At 33.6% G+C, this 27,427-nt stretch overlaps 3 protein-coding genes across 4 annotated transcripts in view; 2 read left to right on the forward strand and 1 right to left on the reverse strand.

Moving 5' to 3' along the window:
* Positions 1-3,500, reverse strand: part of LOC100251481 (uncharacterized) — a 60,441-nt gene extending 56,941 nt beyond the window's left edge. Inside the window, exons 1-2 of the mRNA XM_010662246.3 lie at positions 3,242-3,500; positions 2,353-2,512 (exon numbers count right to left, since the gene is read on the reverse strand). Coding sequence (XP_010660548.1) covers positions 2,353-2,448 — 96 coding nt within the window. The 5' untranslated portion in view covers positions 2,449-2,512; positions 3,242-3,500. The remainder of the gene's footprint in view (positions 1-2,352; positions 2,513-3,241) is intronic.
* A 4,348-nt stretch (positions 3,501-7,848) lies between these two features.
* Positions 7,849-9,552, forward strand: LOC100263512 (biogenesis of lysosome-related organelles complex 1 subunit 2). 2 transcript variants are annotated; one of them, XM_002282176.4, is made up of 2 exons: positions 7,849-8,064; positions 9,101-9,552. In XM_002282176.4, the coding sequence occupies exons 1-2, from the start codon at positions 7,966-7,968 to the stop codon at positions 9,365-9,367; spliced, it is 366 nt and encodes a 121-aa protein (XP_002282212.1). In that variant the 5' UTR covers positions 7,849-7,965; the 3' UTR covers positions 9,368-9,552. The 2 variants fall into 2 exon arrangements, with proteins under 2 accessions (XP_002282212.1, XP_010660551.1); XM_010662249.3 differs by having other exon boundaries at positions 7,915-8,053.
* A 933-nt stretch (positions 9,553-10,485) lies between these two features.
* On the forward strand, positions 10,486-27,162 carry LOC100261709 (uncharacterized). The gene is made up of 12 exons (XM_002278520.5): positions 10,486-11,240; positions 11,799-11,884; positions 12,270-12,349; positions 15,185-15,240; positions 16,294-16,342; positions 19,334-19,483; positions 20,145-20,240; positions 24,096-24,209; positions 24,371-24,501; positions 24,984-25,228; positions 25,778-26,590; positions 26,679-27,162. The coding sequence occupies exons 1-12, from the start codon at positions 10,633-10,635 to the stop codon at positions 26,726-26,728; spliced, it is 2,478 nt and encodes an 825-aa protein (XP_002278556.2). The 5' UTR covers positions 10,486-10,632; the 3' UTR covers positions 26,729-27,162.
* The last annotated feature ends 265 nt before the right edge of the window (positions 27,163-27,427 follow it).

Raw genomic sequence — 27,427 nt, forward strand, 5'->3', positions numbered from 1 at the left:
TAATAAGGCCATTGATGTGATTCTAAGAAGTAATGATTGTGGCATGCTATGCACACTTGACATAGAGCAGGCATATGATCATGTGAATTGGTCTTTCTTACTTTCGGTTACAAAAAAAATGAGTTTTAGGGAGAGGTGGATTGGGTGAGTCAAGTGGTGCATATCCTTTGAGTGTTGCATTCCCTTCTTTGTGTGCTTAAGTAGTTTCTAAGGAGGCATAGATGGAGGATGTTTGGAATCACTCAATTGAAAGAGGGAAGGGAGGGTGGAGTCCTTGCTTCTCTAGATCTTTTAATGATCGGGAAGTGGATTATGTAGAGAGATTTTTGTTGTGTTTGCATGGGAAGAGAGTGTGTAGGGATGAGGAAGATAAGGTGTTGTGGACAGAGACGAAAAGCAGCAAGTTTACAATTAAATCCCTTTATAACCTCTTAGAGTCAGGCAATTCAGTTTCTTTTTCATTGAGAATTATTTGGACTCCATGGGTGTAACCTAAAGTATGTTTCTTTGTTTGGGAGGCAACATGCGGAAAAGCCTTAACATTAGATCAAGTTCAAAGAAGAAGGTGGTCTTTAGAAAATAGATGTTATCTTTGCCAAGTGGAGGAAAGATCCATAAACCACATCCTTTTGCACTATGAAAAAACAAGGGTTTTATGGGAGTTGCTCTTTGCACTTTTCGGGGTGTCTTGGGTGCTTCCCTCGTCGTTTAGAGAAACACTCCTAGGTTGGTATGGTTAGTTTGTGGACCAAAAACGTAATAAGGTTTAGAGAGCAGGTCCCTTATACTCTTTTGGACGGTAAAGAATAGGATCATTTTTTATGATGAAGTGCTTTTCATCCAAAGGCTAAAAAGTTCTTTTGTTTGCTTTCTTCGGTTGGAGACTAACATGTTTTTAAATGACAGTTCTTTTACTCTAGTTAGTTTCTATGATTAGTTGGGCTCTCGTTAAGTGTGGTGGTATTGTTACCCCTCCTCTCTTGTAGATTCTTGTATTGTTTGGGCTTTTTGGCATTGGGTGTATACGTCCTATATTCATTAGGCCACTTATTTCGCACCTCTTTTTAATATATATACATATATATTCGCATTGTTTGCTTATCAAAAAAATGTACTATGGAATAAATGACAGTCATCACAACCATGACTATGGCTTGGACAAAGCATAAACCCTTTTTTATTATTGGTTCAACATTTCTAAATGGGTTAATGTAATTTGGGATTGGATTTTCCAATTGTTCCCCATTCCCAAATTCTTTGAACTACAATAGCTGTGGGCACACTACTGTGTACTGAACAATGAAATTCAGAATTCTTTATTTATAAGTCACAGTGTGCTTCAACGCTTTCAATTTCCTGTAGATTCCTCTAAACTTTTCTCTTACTAACTACTCTTTTTTGGCTTTTTATTTGTATTGAGGCCAAAAAACAATCAAAAACTTCATAGATTTTTCCTTGATAATATGTAGCATGTTAACCAAAAATGATATTTGAATGATGAATTTCATCCATTAACAAGGAAATAATGAAAGTATAAGCACGATATTATGTAGAGTGGAGGATGAGAGACTCTAGTTGTGAAACACCAAATGATTCCCATGAATCAGATGGTCATGTGCACCCTAGTGCCACTGAAAATAACTTAAATTTATCGATACAAGCATTCTTGTTGAGTCTACAATAAAACCATATAAACCATGAACTGATATTGTGCTTAATGAAAGATGAAAGATGAAACCCCCCAATTCATCAGCGTAAAAGCACATTTGAACTTCACATGGAAGTCATAGAGCTCCCATGCATGTTTTATGTTCTTTTTTTTCTTTTTGATAGGCAAAGAAATAAGATGAGATAAAAGGAGTTCATAATAATGAATTTCTATACAATTACATAATGAATGAAACTGATACAGAAATAGCCATCCTCATATATAATGTCAAATCTGCAATTGCAGATTTCAAGATTTTCTAAAACTAATCCTCTATCATTAATTGCAGTCAGAGCTCCTGGTTTCTTTAAGAGTCCCCATTCTACACAATGAATTTTTTGCTCAAATTGCAATTAATAGGTCCATTCAATTTTCCTAGAATATCCAAATACAAGACTTTATTTCACTAAACTTCCTCTCATTTCAAATCCTCACATTATTTGTGTCCTATAACTTGACTAACAACATATCAAATCATAAGATAAGGAAAATAACATTTAAACCTTTATAAATGGCTTATGTAAACTTTTAAGCATACCTTTCTATTTTTCAGGAAATTATAAACATGTCCCTAGAACCATAAACTAACATATTTACAAAAAATATAATCTCACAACTCAGAATGAGAAGTAAACCATCCGTACCTGTGCTTGTGCAGTTTCAATGCGACGCCTAGCAAGCGGAAGAAACCGCTGCAGAAGGGCATCCACTATTAACTTTGCCGCACTACCTGCCTTCATTTCTTTAAGCCACAAAACACTTATTCCAACCTCACCTCCACTTCAAACCCCATTCACTTTCCACCTAATTACCAAAAAAAATTACCAAAATTGGGGGTTAACATAACAGTTTCATCGATTTCAATAAACCTTAACACGCTGGTTGCCAAGAACCCATAGGAAATGAAAAGGGAAAAAAAATCCCCGACATCCTCCCATTTGGTTGCTGAAAAAAGATACAAAGCCGAACAGCTATATCATTAGGCCCAAGTCGGCTAATGTTTTTATTATACCCTATCCCCATTAATGAAAATTCTAAGATTCCAAATTTTCCTACTTTTTCCTAGCAATCAAAAGGAGCAAAAAACCTATTGGCAAAGTACAGTCGAGGGTTTGTTCCTATGATTTTAAACATAAAAATAAATGAATAAATAAATCAAATTCCCGCCTTTTTTCTTTTTTTTTCTTTTTTTTTGCACTTCAATTTTCCTATTTTCCCACCGAGACAGCCGGGTTCCCTGCCCTTGCGGGGATGGAACGACAGAAGTTTTGAGAATTCAAGAGAAGGTCACAGAAGTTGGGGAAACGCATAAATGAGTTCATGCCACAACGATCTATATGAAGTGGCAGTTTTGTTTATGCATTCCTGTTTGAGAATGAAGAAGAAGAGGGATCTTCTTTGAACAGGAAAATTTGGTCATTTAGATCTTCTATTTCGCCGGAATGAGTTGACTGCTCCGTACCAATTTACAAGGAACCAAACGGATGACAATTGAAACATGAAATTAAAGCCTGATTGAGAAAAAAAAAATACCTGAAAATCACGAACGGCCACGAGAGCTGAAGCCATGGCAAACAGCTTCGGAGGATCTCAGCAGGAAACACAGAATTAATCCATTGGAAATTATCAAAACAATAAATGAAAATTTATAGAAGTGGCAAAACGGTGAATTTCGTGATGGCGTAGTCCTTTTCTTCTAAGAACATCAGAAAATACTAAACGAGCCTGCACTTCGGGAATATCGTTATTCTCAGAATCAAAAGAGAAAGTATTGAAACGGCGTCGTTTGCTAATCCGATGCTCTGCTTATGAGTAAGGTTTAGCAATTAGATAGCTGTCTTTTGATATGGCTTCTGTTTTCCATAATAAATAAAAAAACAAAAAATTATTGATTAATAGTCAGAAAATAAAAACAATTTTTTATTTTTAAAAACAAAAAAAAATATTTAAAAAATTATTATTATTATTAGCTATTTTCACTTTTTTTATTATTATTTTTAAAAAAATTATATAAATATAAAAAATGATTAAAAATAAAATACTACATATAAAAATTATTTTTAAAATATATTTAAAACTTAAAATATATTTGACCCGAAATGGTTTAAGTTTAAAAAGTGTTTTTGAAATAAATTAGATATTTAGTAAAATTTAGAAAATATTTTTAAAAATCTAAAATATAGTTTATAGTATTTTCTTGATAAATAATTAATAAGTGATTTTTCTAAAAATATTTATAGAAAAATTATTTTTATTAAAATTGAAATAAAAACACAACAAACACATTTTTATAGTCTGTTTAATAATAATTTTAAAAAATATTTTTAACTTAAAATATATTTTTGAAAAAAAAATGTATTTGACAAAATTTAAGAAATTAGTTATATTATTTTTTTCAAAACACTTCATAAGTAATTATCTTAAAAACACTACCATAATAAAAAAAATTTTAAAAATTATAAATATTAGAAATACTTTTTCAAATTGATGTTAAACGGGTTTTAAAAATACGTTTGACAGTAATTTTAAAAAACGTTTATAATATTTTTAATACTTTAAAAATTATATATCATTCAAGTGTTATAAATATTAAAAGAGTTTTTTAAAATCGTGTGAAACGGGTTCTAAATTTGTTCATGTAGGCTTTGTTTAAATTTAAACTTATGGCAAACAAATTTCATAATATGAACAAGGACAAAGTAACGGGTTGTAGACAAGGGGTATGAAAGAATGGCAATATTCCTTAACTCCTTCCGGGAAGCGTGGGATTTTAATGATGGGTTTGAGATTAAAGGGGTTTAGTCTTTGCATATTGATGTATTCACCTTTAAGTGGAAGTCATGAATGGTGTCCAGTTGTCCATCAACCATGACTTAATGGAATGACTATGATACAGTGCTGGCCAACTCGAAGGCCATATCCATCTTAAATGGTTGATTTTTAAATATTTGTCTATGGGGTTGTTAATGGTGTCTAGTTGGCCATCCACCGTGGATTAATGGGATGACTATAATATGATGTCAGCCAATTCATACCTCATATTCATCTAAAATTCTAGACTTATTTTTAAATATTTTTGTGGACTTATCACCGACTTGACCTTATGCAAGATCAAAACTATTTATAGGTGAACAAAAAATTATAACTCTTTGAAAAAGCATGTTCTTTCAAAAAAAATATATTTATTGTGTGTCTGTAAGATAGAATTATTTCAACATATATGTTTTACGTCTTAATAATCTCCTCGATGACCACTTTTTTTTGTTCATCTGGTGCATTTTGAAAATTCATTTTCCATTTAATCACTTATTTTACGTCTTAAATAAGTATAAGTCATCAAGTGATTCGTTGTTTATTATGATTATAAATATTATTATTATGTGATCAGTAAACATTAATTGTTTTTCATATGAGATAATCAAACTCGATCCAATAAGTGGTATCAAAGGTGAGGGTCATCGGGTTTAAGTTATAAGCTGCTCTTAGAGTCAATAATCAGTCACCCAAATGACTACTCTTAAAATATGTCTATGAGTAATGATGTCAAATATTATAAGAGGTTTAACATACCTTTATTAAACACCAATTGATTTTCATATGATGTGGTAAAAGCTCGAGCTAATAACATTTATACCATAAGCACTTGAATGTAATGAAATTTGTCTTTGTCTTAAGGACTTAAGAGTCAAACTCTATGATTGATCAACCTATTGTTTGTGAGTTTTATTTTATTATTTATTTATTCTACTTTTAGTATTTTATTGTAAAATAGGCATCCATCTATGTACTAGTTTGGACAACAATCTTAAGATAAATTTTTCAAAGTTCTGTAGTTAAATTTAATTACATACTAGTTATTGGTGAAAATGGTTTCTATATCTTTTATCATAACTCCTGCTATAGCATATGGTGAAAAACTTGAGAAGTTCACTAATACGTACCTGGGGGGTGACAACAAAATATGTTCTTTTACCTTCATAACTCTAAATCTTGTTTGGGTCTTGTATAAGGATATTATCACATTAACGGAAGGTGAAACTAATAAATAAATGCAATCAACATGCGAAAGTTTGAAATCATTCAAACTTATCCTTATTAGATTGTATGACACACTATACAATATGGATAGTCCAATAAAGACTAGTAAGGAACTATAGGATTCCTTATGGGAAAAGTACATGTTAGATGATGTTGACTTGAAAAAATTTGTAGTAGATACTTAACGGAATTATTGAATTCAAAACAATAGACTTCAAAGTAGTTATGAGTCAAGTGAAAGGGCTACAAATCAATCTACATGAGATACATGTAGAAAAAAAATGTAGTGTTGAGTGACTCTTTCCAAGTTGCAATTGTGATCGAAAATTACCAATCTCTTTGAAACATTATAAAAAAAAAAGTACTTGAAGCATGTGTAAGGAAATGAGACTTTATCACTTGATTGCAATATAAGGATTGAAGGAAACAATTAAATTTTGACAAGAAGTTATGAAAGCTTCCTATAGAGTCCAAGGCAAACTTGGTAGAGTAAAAATTGACAAGAATAAGGTAGTACTCTAATTAAAGTCTTAATAAGAAGAAAGACGAGTCCAAAAATATTGATGAGAATGTGTCATGTGTGCAATGAACAAAATCATCATGTTAATGATTATTAATCTAAAGATATGACAAGAAAAAGTGAGTACATATGATATAGGAAAAGAAATTGACAATTGAATGTGTTAGATCTAATTGATGAAGACCCCTGAGGAATGGCGGTAGACATAGAAGTTACTAGCCATGTATGCTCAAATAGAAAAATGTTCTCTTATCATATGGAAATAAATGGAAATGAGCTTACTTAAGTAATTTGACTTCTACCAAAGTCGAAGACATGAGAAGGTACAGAAAATGACACCAAGAAGGAATTCACTCTCAATAATGTGCTACACATGCGATATCTCGAAGAATTTAGTGTTTGACTCATTATCGAGAGAGAATGTGTATAAAATGATTTTTGAATCTAATAAAGGTGTTTTTTTTTGTTTGTTTAAGATGAATGTAATGATTGTATCACAAGATCTTAACAATAGCAATAAAGTTAGCTCCTGTGCCTATTTATTTCTTTTAATCTACATGAATTTTAATATTTTGCTTAGATTAAAGAATTTAAATTTATTGTCTAACCTTCACATTTATCCTAATCATAAAGGCAAACACGTGTTAAGAAAATATTCAAATAGATACACAAAAGTTTGGAAGACACCCCTCGGTATTTCCATAAATCTAGAAATATAAAAGAAATCAAATATTAACTATATTTGATTCTCTTAATTTTATGATATTTTCCTTATATAACTCGTCTATATTTTTGTATCAACTTACAAAAGGAAGTAATAAAAATCACAACCTCTATTGATAAAAATATTAAAAACACACCAGGTCTTCCAATTATCCAAAAAATCTTTACATTTTATCCAAAGAAAATGCAAAGCTTCTAAAATTAATTCAACATTCATGATTTAAAGTTGATGCAAAAAGAGGGGAACAAATATTTCATTAGTTTTATTGATGATTCCTAGATATACTGTTATGTATATTTACTAAAACTTTGAATGTTTATCTTACTTTATATAAAAGTTATTATTATTCTTTATTTTTAGAAATAAAATAATATACAGAGTAACACCTCATCTATCATTTTGTTTTGACAACTTTTGACATCTTATGTAGTTATTTTTTGAAAAATTACATGTGTTGAAAAAAAAATGATAATTATAATTCTATTTAAAAAATAAAATATATTAAAAAAACCAAATTTACTTTATAATTAATATTTAAATTGTCTTTTGGAAGGACAAAATATATAAATATATATATATTTAATGCATGTAAAATCGTGGTGTTTTTATGAATAGTTTGTATAATAACATTTAAAAAAAAAATAATATTGTTTGAATAGAAAATCTATCATATGCACAATTATAAGTTTTTTTTAAGGGATTAATTGATTAAAAGGGATGAAAAAAATTATAAATTTATAAAATCAAATTCTCTCGTTTTTTAATTCAAAAAATAAATCATATAAAAACTTTTTAATATTTTTATTATTTATATGTGTTTTAAAATAAATGATAATGTTTGCAAGTAAAAGATAGGGATGATAATTTTTAGGTTGGAAAAAAGGGTGAAGGATTATCCCTTTTTTAAGCACATCGTCTGGTGTCATCCCTATTAAGCATTCCCCTGGGCAAAACAGTCCACGTAGCTCCCTAGTCATGGCCGGGAAGGAGGAAGCGAAGGAGCGAGACGCGCTCGCTGAGTCTCTGAATGATCTCTTCACCAGCGTCTCCACCATGGTCAAAGGTCAACTTCAGGTCTCTCCCTCTCTCTTAAACCCCAATCCTCAATCTCCTCAATTTTATTTCATTTTACTTCCGTCTCAGAAACCCTAATTTGCCTTTTTCTAGGGTTAGGATTCTCCATTCGATTGATGCTACTAGAAAACCACTCCTTGTAGAAACAGAAAAACAATACCACGATGTGGAGGGAAGATACACTCAAGAAAACTGAGAATGCTTCAATTTTCAGGTCCTACTCTCCACGAACGCCAAACTGAGCCAAAACTAGAAACGTGCAATCAATCCTCACCATGTCTGTGTTGCATGCAGTAGCAGATCAATTTCAAGCGGAAATTTAATCGAAACTGATGTTTTTTTTCATAGTGAAGAAGTGTGATCTTGAGATTTTGATTGGACATTTAGAAACCGATGCCCTTATGTTGATTCCAAACTGGTTTGAGGAGTTGCATTTGTTTCCATCATTTTTCTGATGAGCCCCATCAATTATACCGACATCGTGAAACTTTTCAGTTATTAGATTTTTCATGAATATATCCGGTTACTCTTTTTGTTCAGACCAGTGCTCATACTATTTCGTTAACTTCCAGATTAGATTTGATATTAATACATGATTCTCTGCACCCCCCACAAATTTTGATCAAGTTGTAATAGGAGGTTTCTGAATTCACATTGTACTGTTGCTGTAAAGAAATTGTCATAATGTATTGCTGATACTTCTTTGGGGTAGAAATGGTGTATTGATAGCCAATTTGTTTCCATTTTCCTCTGTCCCTAATAATAGAAAAGCATTGTAGGTTTTGCTCTGAAACTCCATGAGTACATGTTCCTGCTGATTGACACTTTGAAAGGAAAATGATACTGTCTCTCTAAATGGTTTCTGATTGACACAATAACAGGTTCCTAAGTGACTTCACCATTCATGCTAGAGCTGCTCACTTCTAGCTTTTTTCTTGTGTTTCTTTTCCTTGCTCTCTACTTTCTCCTTTTTCATGAATAATGTAGAAATTTCCCTAACCATTCATGAGAACTAACCTGTGTTTATACACTCCAGGGGACAAATAATCTACTGGAACTTTTGGAGAAGATGAATCTGAGAGTGGCAGAGGAGTATAAAGGCTTTGGTGATGTGGCTTCAGGATTAAGGGTTTTTGTGGAGCAGTTGAAGGCAAAAAGTGGTAACTTCGACGAGTATGTTCAGCAGATTGATGCGATAGAACAGCAAGTGACAGAATTTGAAGCTGTGATTTCCATGCTTGATAAATATGTTTCTTTACTGGAATCAAAACTGCAATCTGTGTACCAAACTCCACCTCAATGAATATGGCTTTTAATGCACCTATTTGTATCCAAAGTCCCAGTTGTTGTATCTTTGTCTTGTTTGAGAGATTCTGAACTGCCATTAAGGACACGAGGGAGGTTTTTGGTACTGGCCAAGGCTGCAAAATCCCATCATTTTTTTTGGGTGATCTAAGAATAAAAAGTCCATTTGCCACGATTTATTTATTTTGCAAATTTCTAGGATGGACATAATTGACTTTATTCATCTTGGTAGCTATGCCATCCACAGAATTTACAGAATGTGATTCATGTATTCTGCTGAATGTGCAATTGCTAAGGTTGTATGCAGATCCCAAAAAAACATGTAGTTTCTCCCCCAAAAGTGACTTCTCTGGTTAGGGTGAGCATTAGATATTTACTGGTTTCTAACTTTGGTTTCTAACCAGAAAAGTAAATTCTTGATCTTTAGGCGCTTCCATTTCTGGTCCAGTTGGCCCGGGTTTAAGTTATGACTTGATACCAATATGTAGGAAGGAATCAAATAGATTCCTGCTTTAAGCATTGGATCTCTTCTCTCAGATAAAAAAGGGTCATAGAAAGAGCAGGTTTAAAATCCTGTTGCAGCTGCACAACTGCACAAGCCTTTCCTGCCTGCCACAAATGACCTACGAACGGGTAGAGAGAAGTGCTTTACAAAAGGATATGTAACAGATTCAGCAGCCTCTTAACTCACTATTCATTACCCTTGTAGGTTACATTTTGTTTAAGCATAAATTCAACCAACAGATTCAAAAAAGTAGTTGTGTCATGAACAGTTTTTTAAAAATTTGCTATCCAATATATTTAGTAGTATGGTGTGGTCGGCTTGAAAAAGGAATTTGAAAAGGTTATTGGAAATTAAGGAACAAAATGATGCAATTTAGAAAATTTAGAAATATTAAGATGAAGGTAAAAAATTGTTTTCATATTTGAGTTTTCAATCAATATTTTGTTCTTGGAAATAATTAAAAATTATTTTTAAGAATTGTTTTTAAAAATTATTTTTTGAAAATAGTTTTTAAAAAAAGTTCCAAAATTTGGTCACAATATCCATGATATTTAATTATGAAAAAAATAGATTAAGAATTAAAAGGCCAATAAAAATAGAATTTTATTTTCATATTAAAGAATTTTTCGTCCTTACAAATGCAATGCAAACTCGTTAACTATAAAATTGATTTCTCTCGGATCTTCTCTCCTGTTGAGCGTTCCAAAACGTGAAGGGCCCTCTGGATCTCCCCCTCTGTTTCTGGCATTCTGCACCAAATGGAGACCGCCATGGGTCCTCCACCCTCAAAAAACCCTACCACCTCCACCGAACCCCAAATACAAACTCTAAGCCTTGACGAACCCTCTAACTCTGCAAAACCAATCTCATCCATGGGTCCTCCGCCTCCCAAAAAGCCTGCCACCTCCGCAGACTCACCATCCCAAACCCTAACCCTAGACGAACCCTCAACTTCTGCAAATCCAAAGGTGCCCATGGGTCCTCCACCTCCCAAATCCCAACCCACCGTCCAACCAAATTCAAGCCCTACCCCTTTCTTCGAACCCTGTACTGAAGTCTCCGAACCCAGTACTGAAGTCTCCGAACCCCGTACCGAAGTCTCCGAACCCTGTACTGAAGTCTCCGAACCCAGTACTGAAGCCTCCGAACCCAGTACTGAAGCCTCCGAACCCAGAACTGAAGCCTCCGAACCCAGTACTGAAGCCTCCGAAAGCTCTGCAATGCAGCCCAGTAATAATTCTACTCACCACCAGAAGACTCAGAGTGCTGCAGTTCCTTATACGATTCCTTCGTGGAGCGAGCCTCCCGGCCATTCCTTTTACTTGGAAGTTCTTAAGGATGGCTCTATCATTGATCAACTTGATGTGTAAGTCTCCCAAATAGAACAATTGCATTTGAACTTTTTCCTTTTGGTGGTGGTTGTTTCTTCTGTTCATAGTCTTCTAATTAGTGAACCATTTAGTAGTGTTTTAAAATTTTCTAAGTGTGCGGGGATTTAGTAAAATTGGGACTGAGATTGAATGCCCAATCAAATTGCAAACGAACCAAAAAAAGAAAAAAAAAGAGTTAGGCAATAAGTTTTTGGGCAAAACTGCAGATATCTACAACACTTTCAGTGTATATATCTTGGAGGAAATCTCAAATCTCTTATTTGGGTTGCATGGAGAATACCAAGGAAATTGGACATGATACAAATTATTTAAAAGTGAAGTGTGATTCTGATGAAAAGGGATGAAGGACATACAAGAATAATCTTGAAAAAGGCATTGAACTTGGATTTATAGGGAAACAATGCTCATAATACAATTTGGTGTATAATATGTTTGTATGGAATTGCATGGAAATGATCTCACCATTTTTGTCTTTATTGTTTGTATTTCTTATTTATTTACTTATTTGCTTTTCAACTGCGGTGATTATCCAGATATGAGAAGGGGGCTTACATGTTCGGACGTGTAGATATCTGTGACTTTGTCCTTGAGCACCCAACGATTTCCCGGTTCCATGCTGGTATATATTCTTTCTTTTCCTGTTTCCTAGTTATGGTTGAAAATCGTGAAAAACAAAATGAATGGGTGTTACTTGATTTTCTGAGTTTTTATTTTGTCCTTATGTTGCCTTTGAAAGGATTTCAAAAAGAAATTTTTATGATGAGGTTAGTGATTGCCATGGGAAACTGGGTAGTATTATTGGTTTATCTATTTTTTGTGTATGGGTTGATCATTGTCATGATATGACATGGATTGACTAGATGTTTCTGATGTTGAAGAATGCAGAAATTTTCAGATATTTTTAATAGAACATAAACGCTAAATGATGTGAATGGATGTTGATGTTATTAGTTTTTTTATCAGAGATGTTGATTGTATTATTTGACCACCTTCCTCTTCGCCAGTTCTACAGTTTAAGAGAAATGGAGCGGCCTACCTTTATGATCTTGGTAGTACTCATGGTACTTTTCTCAACAAGAGTCAGGTATTGCCATGTAACTTGTCTTTTAATTGTTTCATGTACCCTCAATTCGTTCCCCTTTTTTGAATATATTTTTTACAGGAAAAAGTTAGGTATTGGATGGAACTTCTAACTTTTTATTGAATATCGTAATCCTATTTACATTCAATGGGCTGCAATGATGTTAGCTGGGAATCCTAGTACTAATGTGGCAATCAAATGAGTGATGCAGAGTGCAAGTGTCAGTATGGTATATATATATATATATTCTGTTTATTAGTGAAGAAGCAAAAAAGTTAATTTTCATTTATCATCCATTTAACTATTGTATGCCCTTTCATTGATGGAGATGAGCCTCTCAAGTTGTAGTCAAGAAAAGGAAGGAAAGGACAAAAAAAGAAAAGGAAGGCTTTAGAATTTGGGAAGTTTAAGAATTCTATTTAAAGAAGTTTCTAAACATTCTATTTTCTAAAATATATTTATTTTAATTTTTATTTACAATTTTTTATTTTTTCTAAAAGTTTCTATTTGAGCCCTTTGTAGAATTTAGAAGTTTTTTTACTAGAAACTTTTATGAAAAGAAGTTCTTATAACATAAGTTTCTAATTCTAAAAAGAAATTCTCTGTTCTCTTTAATTTTTTTAGAAGATTTAAATCCTAAAAGATAGAAGTCCTAACCACCTTATGTGATTATAGATAACCATCCTAAGGTAGTCATATTTTCATTTATTATCCGTTTAACTATTCTATGCACGTTCAGTTTCCTGACGGTTGTTTCTACCATAATAAAGGTTGGTATATACCTTTATATATCTTAGGGAACTTTACCAACATGCTCTTTTTTGTGCTAATTTAAACTTGGCTTTGGACTTTATCTGGAAGCCATATGCTTGAGGAATTAGGACAGTTCTTTTTTATTTTCCTTTTCTCCTTTGGCAATATTTGAGATTAGTGGAATTAGTTTGTGCTTAGTGTGCTTCACTATAATTGGAATTCCTTGTTTTGAGAAGCATAGGGGTGGAGCTTTTGTTTGAATTACTAGGTCCTGCTTTTGTATTTCAAAACATTTCTGTGGCTGCTGTACTAAAAGATAGGAAAGTGCAGGCATGGAAGAGCCTGGTGAAATTATTTCGTGTATTGTAATTTATCAATCCATCTGAAATTAAAACCCTGTTGTATGACATAATGGACATGTAAAATGGTTAATGCAAACTTAACATTTTAGTTATCTAAGAGCTCATTTGGATGTATTTATAGTTGGAATAAAAAACTGTGGCTGAAGGTTTATTAGGATTTAGGAATAGTGAATTTTGAAGTTTAAAAATCAAATTAGAGATTCATGACCATGCTGTTTCTGTGGATGAAAATGGAAGCATGACTATTCTGAGAATGATCAATAAGAAAGAAAAAAAAATAAATAAAAAATGTTTAAGCATGCAAATTCCACTGAGTTTTTACTGTTATTATGTGCCATAAATCTGTCAACTTTTATTTCTGCTTAAAAAATTGTGAAAACAGACAAGCATCCCAATACACTTTCAAATTTCAATGGTTGTGGAGTTGTTTTGACATGCTCTTTTGGGAAACTTTTAGGTTCTGATTTCTCATCATATTTTCTATTTGGGTTGTTTGGTGGGGAAGAAATGTTAGGATTTTTGAGAACAAGGCGAGAGCTTCAGATGCTCTTTGGGATATCATTCATTTCTTTGCCTTCTTTTAGGCCTCTTGCACCATAACATTTAAGGGCATTCCCCTTAATGTGGTCCAGCTTGAGTGGTTCTCAGTGTGTAGATTAGCAAGGAGAGGGGCATTGAATAGTTCTTGCTTGGAAGCAAATTATTCTGATACTGGGGCAATGAATTGTTTTTTGTATATTCCCATGTGATATTTTTCTGTTGTATATTCCTTTGGGTTTGTCTAATCTAGAGAGTTTGTTCGTTTTTACTTTGTATTTTCTTGTTTTCATATTCTTGTTGTTTAGTTTTCTTTGGTGGAAGGATTTCTCATCCTTCTCTTGTACTTCTTTTTTCTTTTAATACATTCCTTTGTCGTTTCCTATCAAAAAAAAAAAAAAAAAAATTTCTGTTGTATAGGTCTACTTAAAATACTTTGGAGGCTTCAAACATATTTTCTGATTGGTTCTTTGTATTTTTGTGAGGGTTCCTCATCATTCTTTTGTATTTCTTTATCCTCAATTTGATTCATATGTTGTTTCTGATAATAATAATAAAAAATTTCTATTTGAATTGTTTTCAGAGTCATTGTCATTTTACTTTAATGTGGTCTTTAATCATCAGACAGCATGTAATGTATGCCTGGTGGAGGCTAATGGGTCAAGCTCTTATGAATTTGAAACCCAGACATTTTTTTTCATTATTATCAAAGGAAGCATTATTGCAGTAGTAATAAATCATCAGACATTTCAAAGTTTGAAAATTTGGTGATAATTTCATAGAAGTGATGACCTAGACTTCCTATTGGAAACCTCAAATTTGCTTATCCATTTTGAAGTGATTAGCACTAAAATTTTTGCATATTAGGATGTTTTGTGACTTTTGCTCCGATAAATTGTTAGAACATTAAGGTTATTATCACTTTAGTTAGATTTGATTAGCGAATAAGTGAAATTTGTGGTATTTTTTTTATCTACCATCAGATGCCTTATTTTCGTTTTAAAACTAATTTCTTTCTTTCATAATATCTTAGAAGGAGTCTACATCTTTGTTGGTCTGATATATATATATTTGTATATATATATATATATATATATATATATATTTTTGGATAGGCTAAACTGTGGATGAATTTAAACATGTGAGATATCATTTTCTAATGGATCTTCCATTTCCTTTTAATTAGGTGAAGAAAAAGGTTTACACAGAGTTGCATGTTGGTGATGTCATTCGATTTGGACTGTGAGTTACTTCTTAAATTTCTGGTTTGCCTTTGTACATATGTTGTTGCTCTTTAACCTTGCATCAACGGCTTTGTTAGTAATAGGAACTGCATCAATAATCTGTCTGTCCTCCATAAAAGCATGTTGATAAGCTAAATGACTTTTCCCACAACTTTTTTTTGAGTTTGTTTGTCAATACTTTAGCTAAGCTGATAGGCCTAAAATTTTTAAGCCCTTTTACACCTTTTTTGAGGATAAAAAAACAGGAAACTGACATTTAAGCTTCTTTGAAAGTGCCTCGGTAAAAAAAATCCATAAAAAACCTTGTGACCTTGAGCTTTACAAGGTCCCAACATGAATGCCAAAAGACCATAGTGGAACCATATGGCCTTGGAGCCTTCTCCCCACTCAAATATGAAAAGGTGGCAAAAAACCCCTCCTTTGAAAACGGCTCCTCCAATCTCCTAGGGTCATCATTCTCCATGACTTCAAAGTTTATTCCTCGAATGCTCTGTCTCCAATCTTCTGATTCAGAAAGGAGGGATTGAAAATCCCTGCACACCCTTCCTTTTTCTTAGCCTCCTCAGACAACCATACACCATTAACTCTTACTCTGGTTGATAAGTTTCTTTTGCTATGCACATTGACCATTTTGTGGAAAAATTTGGTGTTTTTTCCCCATCTTTTAACCTAATTTCTTCTTTTAAACATCTTCATTTATATTTCCACTCCAGTTTAGCATTCCTCGTGTCTCTTTCATTCATCAGATTGAGAAAAGAGGGGTTCTCGAGAATTAAGGGAGATATTACATTCTTTGGACTGACTTCGAAAATATTATTTCCTGTGAATGGTAGCATACTTCATACTACCATACTCTAGAATGTATTGCAACTGTTGGATTTGTGGTGATTTAAGGTTTTATTATGATATTATATTTTCTGTAGTCCACTCCTGGCATTGTTATCATATCACATCAATGTCTAGAGAAGAGTCATTTTGATAAGAACAAGTCAGACTTTATGCTGATTATTTATGCATCTTTCTAATCACCTTTTTGTTTGTTATTGTGCAGTTCAACTCGCTTGTATGTATTCCAAGGGCCAACTGAGTTGATGCTCCCAGTAAGAGCACATTAGCACTACATTGTTCTTTAGAAAATTCTTGATGGATTCTATATAATGGAGATTTTGTGTTCCTCAATTTCAATTATTATTGATATTCATTACTGGAAGCATTCTCTTTGATATGTATCATATTTATTCTCTATTGATCTTGTTTTACTAAGTTGGTGTTTCTTGAGGACCTGAATGTGCCTTCCAAATTAGAGCTTTTTATTTTCATTTTTCTCTAAGTCTAAAATTTCGCATGGTCTTATGACTATAGTATTCAATTGAAAGAGAGAAAAGGAAAAAGAAAAAGTTTTGATTGTAAAGAAGACACTAACAAAGTAGTCATCAGAAAAATTCTATGGAATTCCCTCATATGTGCTATACAACACATACATCACATGTTTGGCTAGTATAAAATACTCATACAGTCTGTTATCCCTGAGAGGTAGCTCAGTTGGTCCGACCTTGGGTTTGCTCCCCAATGGTCACCAGTTCGAGTTCCCTCAGGGCCACTGGAGGTTTACCTGGTCGTTAACTTCAGAGTCCCGTGGGATTAGTCCAGGTGTGCGTAAACTGGCCCGGACATTCACGGTTATAAAAAAATAAAAAATAAAAATTGTTGGTGATCTTATAGATATTGCCTTTTTTTTTTTTTTTGGTGTTTTTGGTGAGTTTTCTTGTTTATGAGTGAAAAGTTCTTGATGTGATTTGGGTATTAACATTCTTATTTTGAAGATGGTAGGAAGTGGGGATCTTTTTGCAGGCTTTGTGAAATTAAAATGCAGGTCAACTTCAATTTCAAATTCTCAAAATTTCAGTCTGATTCTTACATTTTATAATTTTATTTTATTTTTTAGATGGAATTGTTTTTTAACATAATTTTCAGAGCTTCTAAAATATGTTGTAATGCAAGAAAAGACCAGACTTGTTCCTAAATTGAATTAAGCCCTGGCAAGGAATGTTTAACATTGTTTTATCCTTGTGAGCAACAGAAAATGTTTTCTTCTGAATTTTTCATTAAATATGCTTATTCTAAAAAGTTTTAGGGATGGGAGCTTTATCTAGGCTTTGAAATTTAAAATGCATGTCAAGGTTTCACTGTTCAGTTTTAGATTTTCTAAATTTCATTCTAATTTTCTAAACCTTTTAAACTTTGTTTTATTTTATTTTAGTCAAAGTATTGTACATTTCTCCTACATAACTTTTAGTACTTGTGCAAATTTTGGATTTTAAAATTGCTTCAATACTGACAAGGATATTTTTGATGCTGAAATTGACATAGACCTTAGCACGAAATGTTAAGCATTTCTTACATATCACAAAAAAAAAAAAGAAAGAGATGTCCAGCATTTCTTATCTGCCACAGACAGAAACATGTTTTTTTTTTTTTTTCCTTCTGGATATTTTCTTTAGTCCTTACCCGTATTGCAAATGATGCATCTGCTTCAAATATGCATGCTGTGGTGACTTGGTTGATTTATGTCAGAACTAGGTTCATCTTACACAGCTAAATAGTGGGTTTAGTTAGGACTCTATGAGGAAGCAAATCCCTCTGAAGCAGGGATGCAAGGGAACGCCTTTGTAATTAGTGAATAGAAAGAACTCAATTGAAACCCCATTTCATATTTGGTTGACAACAGGCACAAGACGGTCTAACCCTGCCTAGGCCATCAATGATATCTATATAAAGGAATAAATTGTACACCAAGGAATAAAGTCTTAGCAGGAGATACTTCAATTCTAATTTTGTATGCTTTCATTCATAAAAATCATATGTCATCACTCTATCGAGTACATACAAGAGGAAGAATAAGGGCCTGTTTATCACATCCTCTTAGCAGATGGGAAAGGACTTGCACACCCTGAACATGGAGAAAAAAACAGATCACAAACTGCAAGCTGGCTGACAATGGATGAGAATAAAGTCATCTGACTCCTTCCTCTGTTTGCAAGTGCGCACAGAGAACAGCTGTTAACAAGAGTTCAAACCCATTTTGTAAGCTGATTGGTCTTAAGAACCTTCTTTCTTATTACCTCCTAAGCAAAAAGGCTAACCCTACATGAAGCCTGAAGCTAACTTTAAGTGGAGCCATAGAATAGCATACCCCCTCCGCTGGAAACAAGCAAGAGGGCTCCCAAGTCCCAAACTTAAGTATTTGCAGAAAGACTTTTGCCATGAAACAACCATTCTCAGAGATCCTCCATGGTAATCTATCATCACAACCCTCACAAAGGACAATTGGGTGAATATGCTGCAAAAAGGACTCTGTGGAATTACAACTCTCAATCCTGATAAAATTTCTTCTGATAAATCTTTCGTCATCCATACAATCTACCATTCTTTGCCTGCTTGGAAACTGAAGTGCATTATGATAGGACATAATATTCTGATAAAAAAAATAGTAAGGCATAATCTGTGAACCCATTTCTTACAGCTTATAAAGATGCAAATGTAACTGTCTGGGAGGCTAAAATGTGTGTTATTTAACTTACAAAATGAAGATGGTTTTTGATGATTCTGTGAACCCATTTCGTCACTCCTTTTTATTTATTTATTTTTATTTTGTTATTTATTTATTTATTTGTTTGTTTTTGTTCGTTTGCAATCTGTCATCTTATGGCAGAGATTCTTAAAGTCATTTTGATCTCTTTTCTGCTTAAAACATTACTTCATTTGAATTCAATTGCTTTTCATTCCTTTGTTACATTTGAAAAATTGTAAAACAATATACTGTATAAATAGTTTGATTTTAGATAGAAAATAGTTTGATTTTTGTTCCTTAATAAATTCTGTGTAGTTCTTGTTCCACTTAACTCTCTCTTGCTTAAATTTTGCTAATGAATATGTTCTCTTTAGTTTATTGAACAATTTCCTTTATTTTTCTTCTTGTCAATCCTATCAGATGGACAGGTTTCTCCTCCTTTGCTTTAAATGCTGTTCTCTATACATAATAATATTCTCATTTCTTGTAGAGAAGGTTTATTGTTTGGTTCATATTATAGGAATCTGACTTGAAGAAGATAAGAGAAGCTAAAATCCTCAGAGAAGCGATGCAGGATCGTGAAGCTTCACTTTCACGAGCAAGACGGGAAGCTGCTTTTGCAGATGGTATCTCGTGGGGCATGGGGGAGGATGCAATTGAAGAACCTGAGGTTTGCAGGATTCATGATCCTTTTACCTTTTTTCATTTTTAGTATTTGGACACTTAATAAAAAAGGTTGTTCCGAGCGTCTATGCTGACATGGAATATTGCATATTAGTGGTAGGCCAGGTTCCAGTGTATTCTTTTGTCACCATGGAGCTGGTTACCATTTTCCTCTCTTTCAGAACTATAACTACCATTTAAAATTATTCTATAACTAAAAGATGCTATGGGTCATCCTTTTAATCCATGGATCTTTGTGCCAAATCATGTTTGTATGTGCACATGAATGCACATGTAAATTGTCCAAGTCATCAATTCATTCAGTTTGTTCATTCTTCTTGTATGCATATCCAGTTTAGAGTTTTCCCAAAAATTACCTCATTTGTCAGACATTTTTCTTCAAATCCAAATTTTAGTTTCTTCTCTTGAAGAATAAAAATGAAAATTGTCATATGTTTTCCAACTAACTGAGGTGGTTCTGGATATTTAGGATGATGCTGAGTTTGTTCATTCTTCTTGTATGCATATCCGGTTTAGAATTTTCCCAAAAATTACCTCATTTATCAGACCTTTTTCTTCAAATCCAAATTTTAGTTTCTTCTCTTGAACAATAAAAATGAAAATTGTCATATGTTTTCCAACTAACTGAGGTGGTTATGGATATTTAGGATGATGCTGATGAAGTAACTTGGCAAACATACAAAGGACAGCTTACAGAGAAGCAGGAAAAAACCCGAGATAAAATTATTAAAAGAACTGAGAAGGCAAGTGTGTTTCGTCATTGCAACCTTTTTCTATTAAGGGAACTGTGTGATTCAATAAATATATAGTTTTTCCTCTTGGCTAAGATTCACTTGGTGCATGTTATGCTCTCATGATTTGCTTTTAATACACCATCTTATTCTTAAGATAGGATATGCTGTTGTTTTCAGAATATATATTTTGTTGCAATAGACAAAAACCATTTGTATTTTTGGTGCTATTTTACTTGTTTTCATTTCTATTTTCTCTTCATTTTTATGGCAATTCAAAGCATCTTATTTAAATTGAGGTCTATTTGGATTTAACAAGTAGAACAATTAACTAGAACAGGATGTTGATCTCATAAAATAAGAAGCATTTTATAGGAGTTCAAGATTCATTTATTATCATTGCATTATAAACTATTGGCTATGGGCATCTCCATTCCCATTAAATTTGCACTCTCAAGTGAAGAAAGTTACAGTGTGGGTGAAAAACAGAAGGTTCTATATTTAGTATCATTTATATGGAAGTTTGGAAGTTATTTTAACTTTATTGACCAAGTTTGCTAATGAATCTACTAATGACTTGCTACAATTGAGAAGACCCCACAAAGCACTTAGTCCCGACATATGTAAGTTGTGCATGAAGCATGGAGAAACAGTAGATCACCTTTTCCTCCATTGCTCTTTGACCAAGGGGTTGTGGCACAGATTATTTCAGTAAGCAAAGTTGGATTGGGTTTCCCCAAGGAGCATCTCTGACATGTTTTTTTACTAATTTTAATGGTTTCGGATCTTCTAAGAGAGGGGTTGTTTTATGGCAAGACGCGTGCATCGCATTAATGTGGGTGGTGTGGCGGGAAAGAAATGCAATGATTTTTGAGGATAAAGTAAGGAATTCAGGGTATCTTTGGGATTCTATTCGTTTTTTGGCTTCTCTATGGGCTTTTTGTTCTAAGGTTTTTAAGGGGATACCTCTTAACGTGTTACAACTTGATTGGTTAGCGGTGTGTAAATAGACCGTTTGCTTATTCTCTCGTTGTATTTCTTATATTTGATTACTTGTAGTCTTGTTTTTCTTTGGTGGGAGGATTTCTCATCCTTCTAATTGTACCTTCTTTTTATCAATATATTCCGTTGTCGTTTTCTATAAATAAAAAAAAAAATCTATTACCAAAAACCATTTGGTAGGCATGAATCTAATTTGCTTTTTCAATATTCTTATCTCTCCACCACTAGGACCATATGTTTATTGAGGCCATTGAACCAAATACAAAGATTAAGGTTGTATTTGTGATAAGAAACAAAAAATGCAAGCAGTTAAAAAGCACATTGAGATTGTATGTAGTTCGGCTCTAAGGATATGATGAGGATGAATCTTCAAGATATATATCAAGAAAGGGAATTAGTATTAGTTGTAATTAAAGTAGGATTAATATTACTTAGAATTAAATTATGATTAATATTTGTTGGAGTCTAATTAGGATTAGCTAGTTGAGTTATAATATAATTAGAATTTGAGTCATGATAGGTTATTAGAGTCCTAGTAGACTTTGGATTTCTTAGAGAAGCCTATAAATAGGCTAATCAATGTAAATCAAAGAAATGAATTTGATGAATAATATTATGCTTTCTTTCATTGCAAGGTTGCCACCCTCAATGGTGAGACTCCATTGATTTTCTTCTAGGTGAGACTCCTAGAAGGCCTTAGTGAGACTCTAAGGTTTTCCATCTTTTCTTCATTGTTTCTTCTTTCTCTCTATTTCTTATCTTATAATCTTCTCTACCATAAAATTCATTCCTTGTTCCTCTCCTTACACCTTAAAAATAAAACCCTAGCCCACCTACCCTTGAGTGTAGGCAACCATCCTAGGGTTGTCCTACATCAGGATATGTCTGTGGAAAAGATAATTGAGAAAGTTTACTAATGGGAGAGTATGATTAGTGGGAGAACATAAGTCATATCATGACGGTTTGAATGAATGGATTCAGAATTGCTTTGTTACTTGGAGAATGGGGTTGGATGTTAGGTCTGAGAGGTTTTTGCATTACAGGTAAGCTTGAAGCTAAACTTTGATGGGTGCTCCTTGTGTATCAAAATGAGATGGGTATTGTTGGCTACATCCGAGACCATGAGGAGGTGCTTATCAGAGTTTCTTGATGCCATTAGGTTTAGGTTGACCATTTAGTAGAAATTCTAGCCTTATTGAAAGGGCTGTAAGAGGACTAACATTAGATGTCTCAAAGCTAATGATCAAGGGGGACTTAGTGATTGTACTTTCTTGAATGGCTTAGGATAGCACCATGGAGATGAGTCCAATTAGATGCTGAGGATGACATACCTTTCCGTTGTGATGGGTCCCCTTCTTGAATTTAGATTGGCATACTGGAAGAAGGTAGGCTGGTTGAGACAGGAGTCATGTCCCTCATTTTTGTGATGATTATTTACTGTCCTCAGTCCATTTGGCCTTCTCTGCTAGACACAGTCTTCAGTGGGTTTTAGTTCTTTTGTCGTTTTTATTTGTTTATTCTCTTTCTACATGTATTTCTTATGAGTGGAAGGATCTCTCAACTGTAAGCACAGAAAAATAAAGTAGAAAAGCTAAAATGGACTGATTTGCAAAATGTGATAGACAACATTATTTGAGATTGATTTCAATTGTTTCTATTGCATGAAATTATAATTATTTTTATTTAAGATTTATTACCAGTTATGTTTTACAGCAAAATTTAAGCTCTATTATGATCATTGCTTTTTGAGATCCTTGATTAATGGGAATGTGATTTAGGAGACAGTGAATGCAAAATATGTAAACTTAAAAAAGACTAATTTCTCATCTAACCTGTGCCCCAACATCACCTAACCTGGCCCTAGGTTGAAAATTTCAAACTGAGGTAAGATGGTGCTGTATTTTGTTGGCCCTCAACTTGATCCTGGGAGTTGTGGCCCTACATACAACTTACACACTACAAGCTATTTTGTCATGTTGCAAACTGAATATAATATTTGATGTTCAATTGGTCTTGGGTGAAAATGAATAGCAATTGTTCTGGAAAAGTCATTGGTGTCTGGAAGAAGGCAACCCTAGGAAATTGTATTGTTAAATCCATGCTGTTATGCTTGTTGCATGAGTAATTGGTTTTGAACGGCATTGTAGTTCTTCAAAATGTTGGAAAGGCCTTAGTTTTGTTTTGATCTCATTTCCCGTCTGAACTAATTTTGCCATAAAGAATGAAAAACTAATTCATTAACTGGATTTCTGTTTTAAGGTTGATGGCATTATTTTCTGCTTTAGTAAGGATGTTGTGAGAGGAGCTCAATAACATGTGTAGTTTTAAAAGGCATGCTTAAAGCGCACCTAGGCGCAAGGTGCAACCACTCCCTAGTAATAACACTTTGCTTGCCAAGCAAGCGCCTTGTTGGAGAGGCACACCTTTGTACTTTACTTTTCCTTTTTAAATCCTTTTATCCTGGAAATTTCATATTATATTGAAATTTATATAATTTTATTACTTTTTTGTTGAATGCTTCATTTTAATGTTCGAAATTTTAATTTTTTTTATTGATTGGATTAGATTTTGGATCATATTTTATAAAATTGATATACATCCTAGGTTTCATTTCACTTCTCTCAGACACGTGCCTTGTATTGCGTCTAAGCTATAGGAGATTTTTGCGCCTTGGGTGTTCCTTGCGCCTTTAAAACTATGATAAAAAATTGAGCTCATCTAAGATTTTCAGTTAGTTACTCTGGATTGTAGCCCTTCGGAGGTTGTGCACCCTTACTTTGGTGATGATTCTTTCTCCAAATTCTTCTCATATAGCATTCATTGATTATTTTCTATTTGCTGACAAACCTTCATTTCTGGCTATAGGTTGCTAATATGAAGAAAGAAATAGATGCTATTCGTGCTAAAGACATTGCTCAAGGTGGCTTGACACAAGGACAGCAAACTCAGATTGCTCGGAATGAGCAAAGAATATCACAGGTAAACAATTTTTTACATGAATAGGAGTGTGATGTGGGTTCTTTTTACTTGCCATGCCATCTGGTTTAGAAGCTAGGAGATGAGTTTTCTCTGTTCCTTTTAGCAAGCAAATGGGGTGCCTTCTTTATTCAAGACATTCTTTTTGTTATGACATTGATTAGATTATGGAGGAAATTGAAAACTTGGAAGAGACCTTGAATGAAAGTATCCAAGAAAGTATAGGAGCACGTTCTGGAAGGATATCTCGCACTACCAAGAAAGGAATAACAGAAAATGAAGAAGAATATTTGAGGTACATAATGATTGCCTGTTGAGTAATCAACAAGTATAAATGATTGGTAGCTATTCGATTTCATGACTTGTGAAAAAATTTTGAATTTCATGTGAGATTGTCCCCCCTTCTATTATCTCAATATTTTAATCATAATGGTTGAAATTATGGTTCTTATTTATAGTGACAATTACGTCTCATAATCTAGGGTATTTGAACTTTTTTGCTTATATGAGTTTTTTTCAATACTTCAATTTGTTCCTATCTATTGATTGGTTTTTGGTTGACATGGCCTATTGGAAAATGCCTGTCAAAATGGTTCTTTACATGGTTCATGGTCTTTAAAACCCACATAATTCACACGGCCAAAGCATTAGACATTGGAGGACATGTGGGCAAAGTGCCAAAATATGCTGTATGTTTTATTTTAAAAGTAACAAATGATGATACGAACTATAGGCTACATTCTTACATAACCTATGTAATTATTTTTTGTTTTCCAGTGATGATGATGATGATGAGTTCTATGACCGTACGAAGAAGCGTTCTATTCAGAAAACTGGTGAAAACCAGTCGGTTGAGACTGCTGATACTCTTCTTGATAAGAAAGATGCCATCATTAAAGATATGGAAGAGAAGAGAAAGTTGCTTTCAATTGAGAAGAACAAAATAGTACCAGAAGTTGAGGTTGGAGATGCAGTTGGAGATGCACTTGATGCTTACATGTCTGGGCTTTCATCTCAGCTTGGTGGGTGGCATTTATATATATTCTTTTGGTTCTGTTCAATTCATGGTTAAAAATAATGGAAAAGAAATGAAAATGCATAACTTAGCTTGATAATGGAATCCATTTTTAAGTAACTGAAGAATTTTCTGCCCTCATGCTTGCTGCTGTCCTGAGTGTGCCTGGATACATTGTATGTTTGATTTTTAATTATTTTTTTTCTCTGAAGAATTTAACTGTGATGAAGAGACACACTGGAGTGCCTTTGTTTCGACTTTCTAGGCATGTGTTCTTTTTTTTATTTTTTTATTTTCATGTGCAATTCCATATGGACGGTGAAAAAGTAAGAGAAAGCATATGATGATGTGTATGCACACAATTGTATTTCAAGGTGGTCCTTCTACATATTGGTTTGCATATTATCTGCAAAGGCTTTATCATCTATACTTAATGTGGACACTATTGGTTTTGTATTCCCTTTTGGCTTTTCAGAATCTTCGACTGCTGATTAAAATGCTTGAGAAAGTATTTCATCCTCCTTTTATGTTGCTGATTTCCTGTATTTGTTGTCAGTGCATGACAAGGCCTTACAACTTGAAAAAGAATTGTCCACTCTCCAATCTGAATTGGACAGGATTGTCTACTTGCTGAAAATTGCTGATCCGGCAGGAGAAACTGCCAGGAAAAGGGATCCAAAAGGACAGGAGCCAAAACCTCACAAATCTGAAATCCCCAGTTCCTCCACTGTGAAACAACCACCTGTAAAACAAAAGAAAAGCTGTGGGTCAGAAAAACCTGCCGATGGCCCCATTCAGAAACAGGGAGATAGTGATGAGACTATGGAGTCAAGCAAGAAGCCAGAAGCTAGCAAAATCGCATTAGATGCAAAAGAAAGCAAAACTACCGCATATAGTGTATTAAAGCCTCAGTGGCTTGGGGCTGTAGATAAAATAGAAGTAGAAGAGACTCCACAAGAAGCAGCACTAGTGAATAATCATGAATCTGATCAGTTTGTTGACTATAAAGACAGAATGAAGGCATTGGGTATTGTAGAGATGGAGTCAGGGATCGAAACTGCAGCTCCTGGTCTAATAATAAGGAAGCGGAAGCAGCTTGAGATATCTGAAGACAGTGATGATAAAGCTCCTGAACAGTCAACATCATCTTCAGGACCCAATATCATGGCAGAAGATGCTGTGGCACTACTATTGAAGCACTCGAGAGGGTATTATGCATCAGAAGACGAGAATAGACATGAAAAACAAGACATATCAGGTGGGAATCAGCCCAGTAAGGATAAGAAAAAACCCAAGAGGGTACTTGGTCCTGAGAGACCATCATTTCTTGATGGTGGTTCAGATTATGAAACATGGGTGCCTCCTGAAGGTAAATACAATTTACTTTATTTCTGAAAACATGGTATTAAAATCTCTATACTCTGATACTGATTTTGAGTAAGTGATGCTCTATGCAGGACAATCGGGTGATGGAAGAACCTCATTGAATGATCGCTTTGGTTATTGATTTTAAATGCTCTTCTGGTTTACTTGTGATATGGGCTCTAGAACCTTCCGAAGTGGTGACTGAAGCAGAGAGGACCTATATGAGGTTTCTGGGTCGAACAATAATGTGTTCGGGTCTGGCCTAGCATGCCAAGAGCTTCATCCCTTTGCTTGACCTTGTTTCCAAGGATCGTCTGTCAATGGAGACAAATGACATTCCCTTGTTAAACAAAGCGACTTGAAGGTTCTAGTGCATAACCATTGTATAAAAAGGAATTTTGAGGTTAATTTGTGCACATCCTTATATTATCAGTACATTCACACAATAGGTAGTTTCTCAACCATGCTAATGAAAAATTGATCCAAGTGTTGACTTAACTATTTTGTAACTTTCTTGGATGGGTCAAGTCCCCAACTGAAATTTACCAAAACAATATTGAGGGGCTCCCTTATGCATGTTTTAATTTTTTATTTATTTAACTTCCATCTTACTTTGGATTCAATCGAAGCCTCTTCAAGTGACTAATTCTTGGATGGAAACTTTTCTTATTAGATGATCATGATACTTCCCAAAAATTGAAAATTTTGATCTATGGAGGAACAATATAACCATTCTTGTTCAACTAGATACCTAAAGTAAAATTTATTTTCCTTAACATAAGAATATTTATTATTATTATTATTATTATTATTATTATTATTTTTAATTTACAATACATTC

The sequence above is a fragment of the Vitis vinifera genome, chromosome 14, assembly GCF_030704535.1.
Source record: "Vitis vinifera cultivar Pinot Noir 40024 chromosome 14, ASM3070453v1".
NCBI lineage: Eukaryota > Viridiplantae > Streptophyta > Magnoliopsida > Vitales > Vitaceae > Vitis > Vitis vinifera.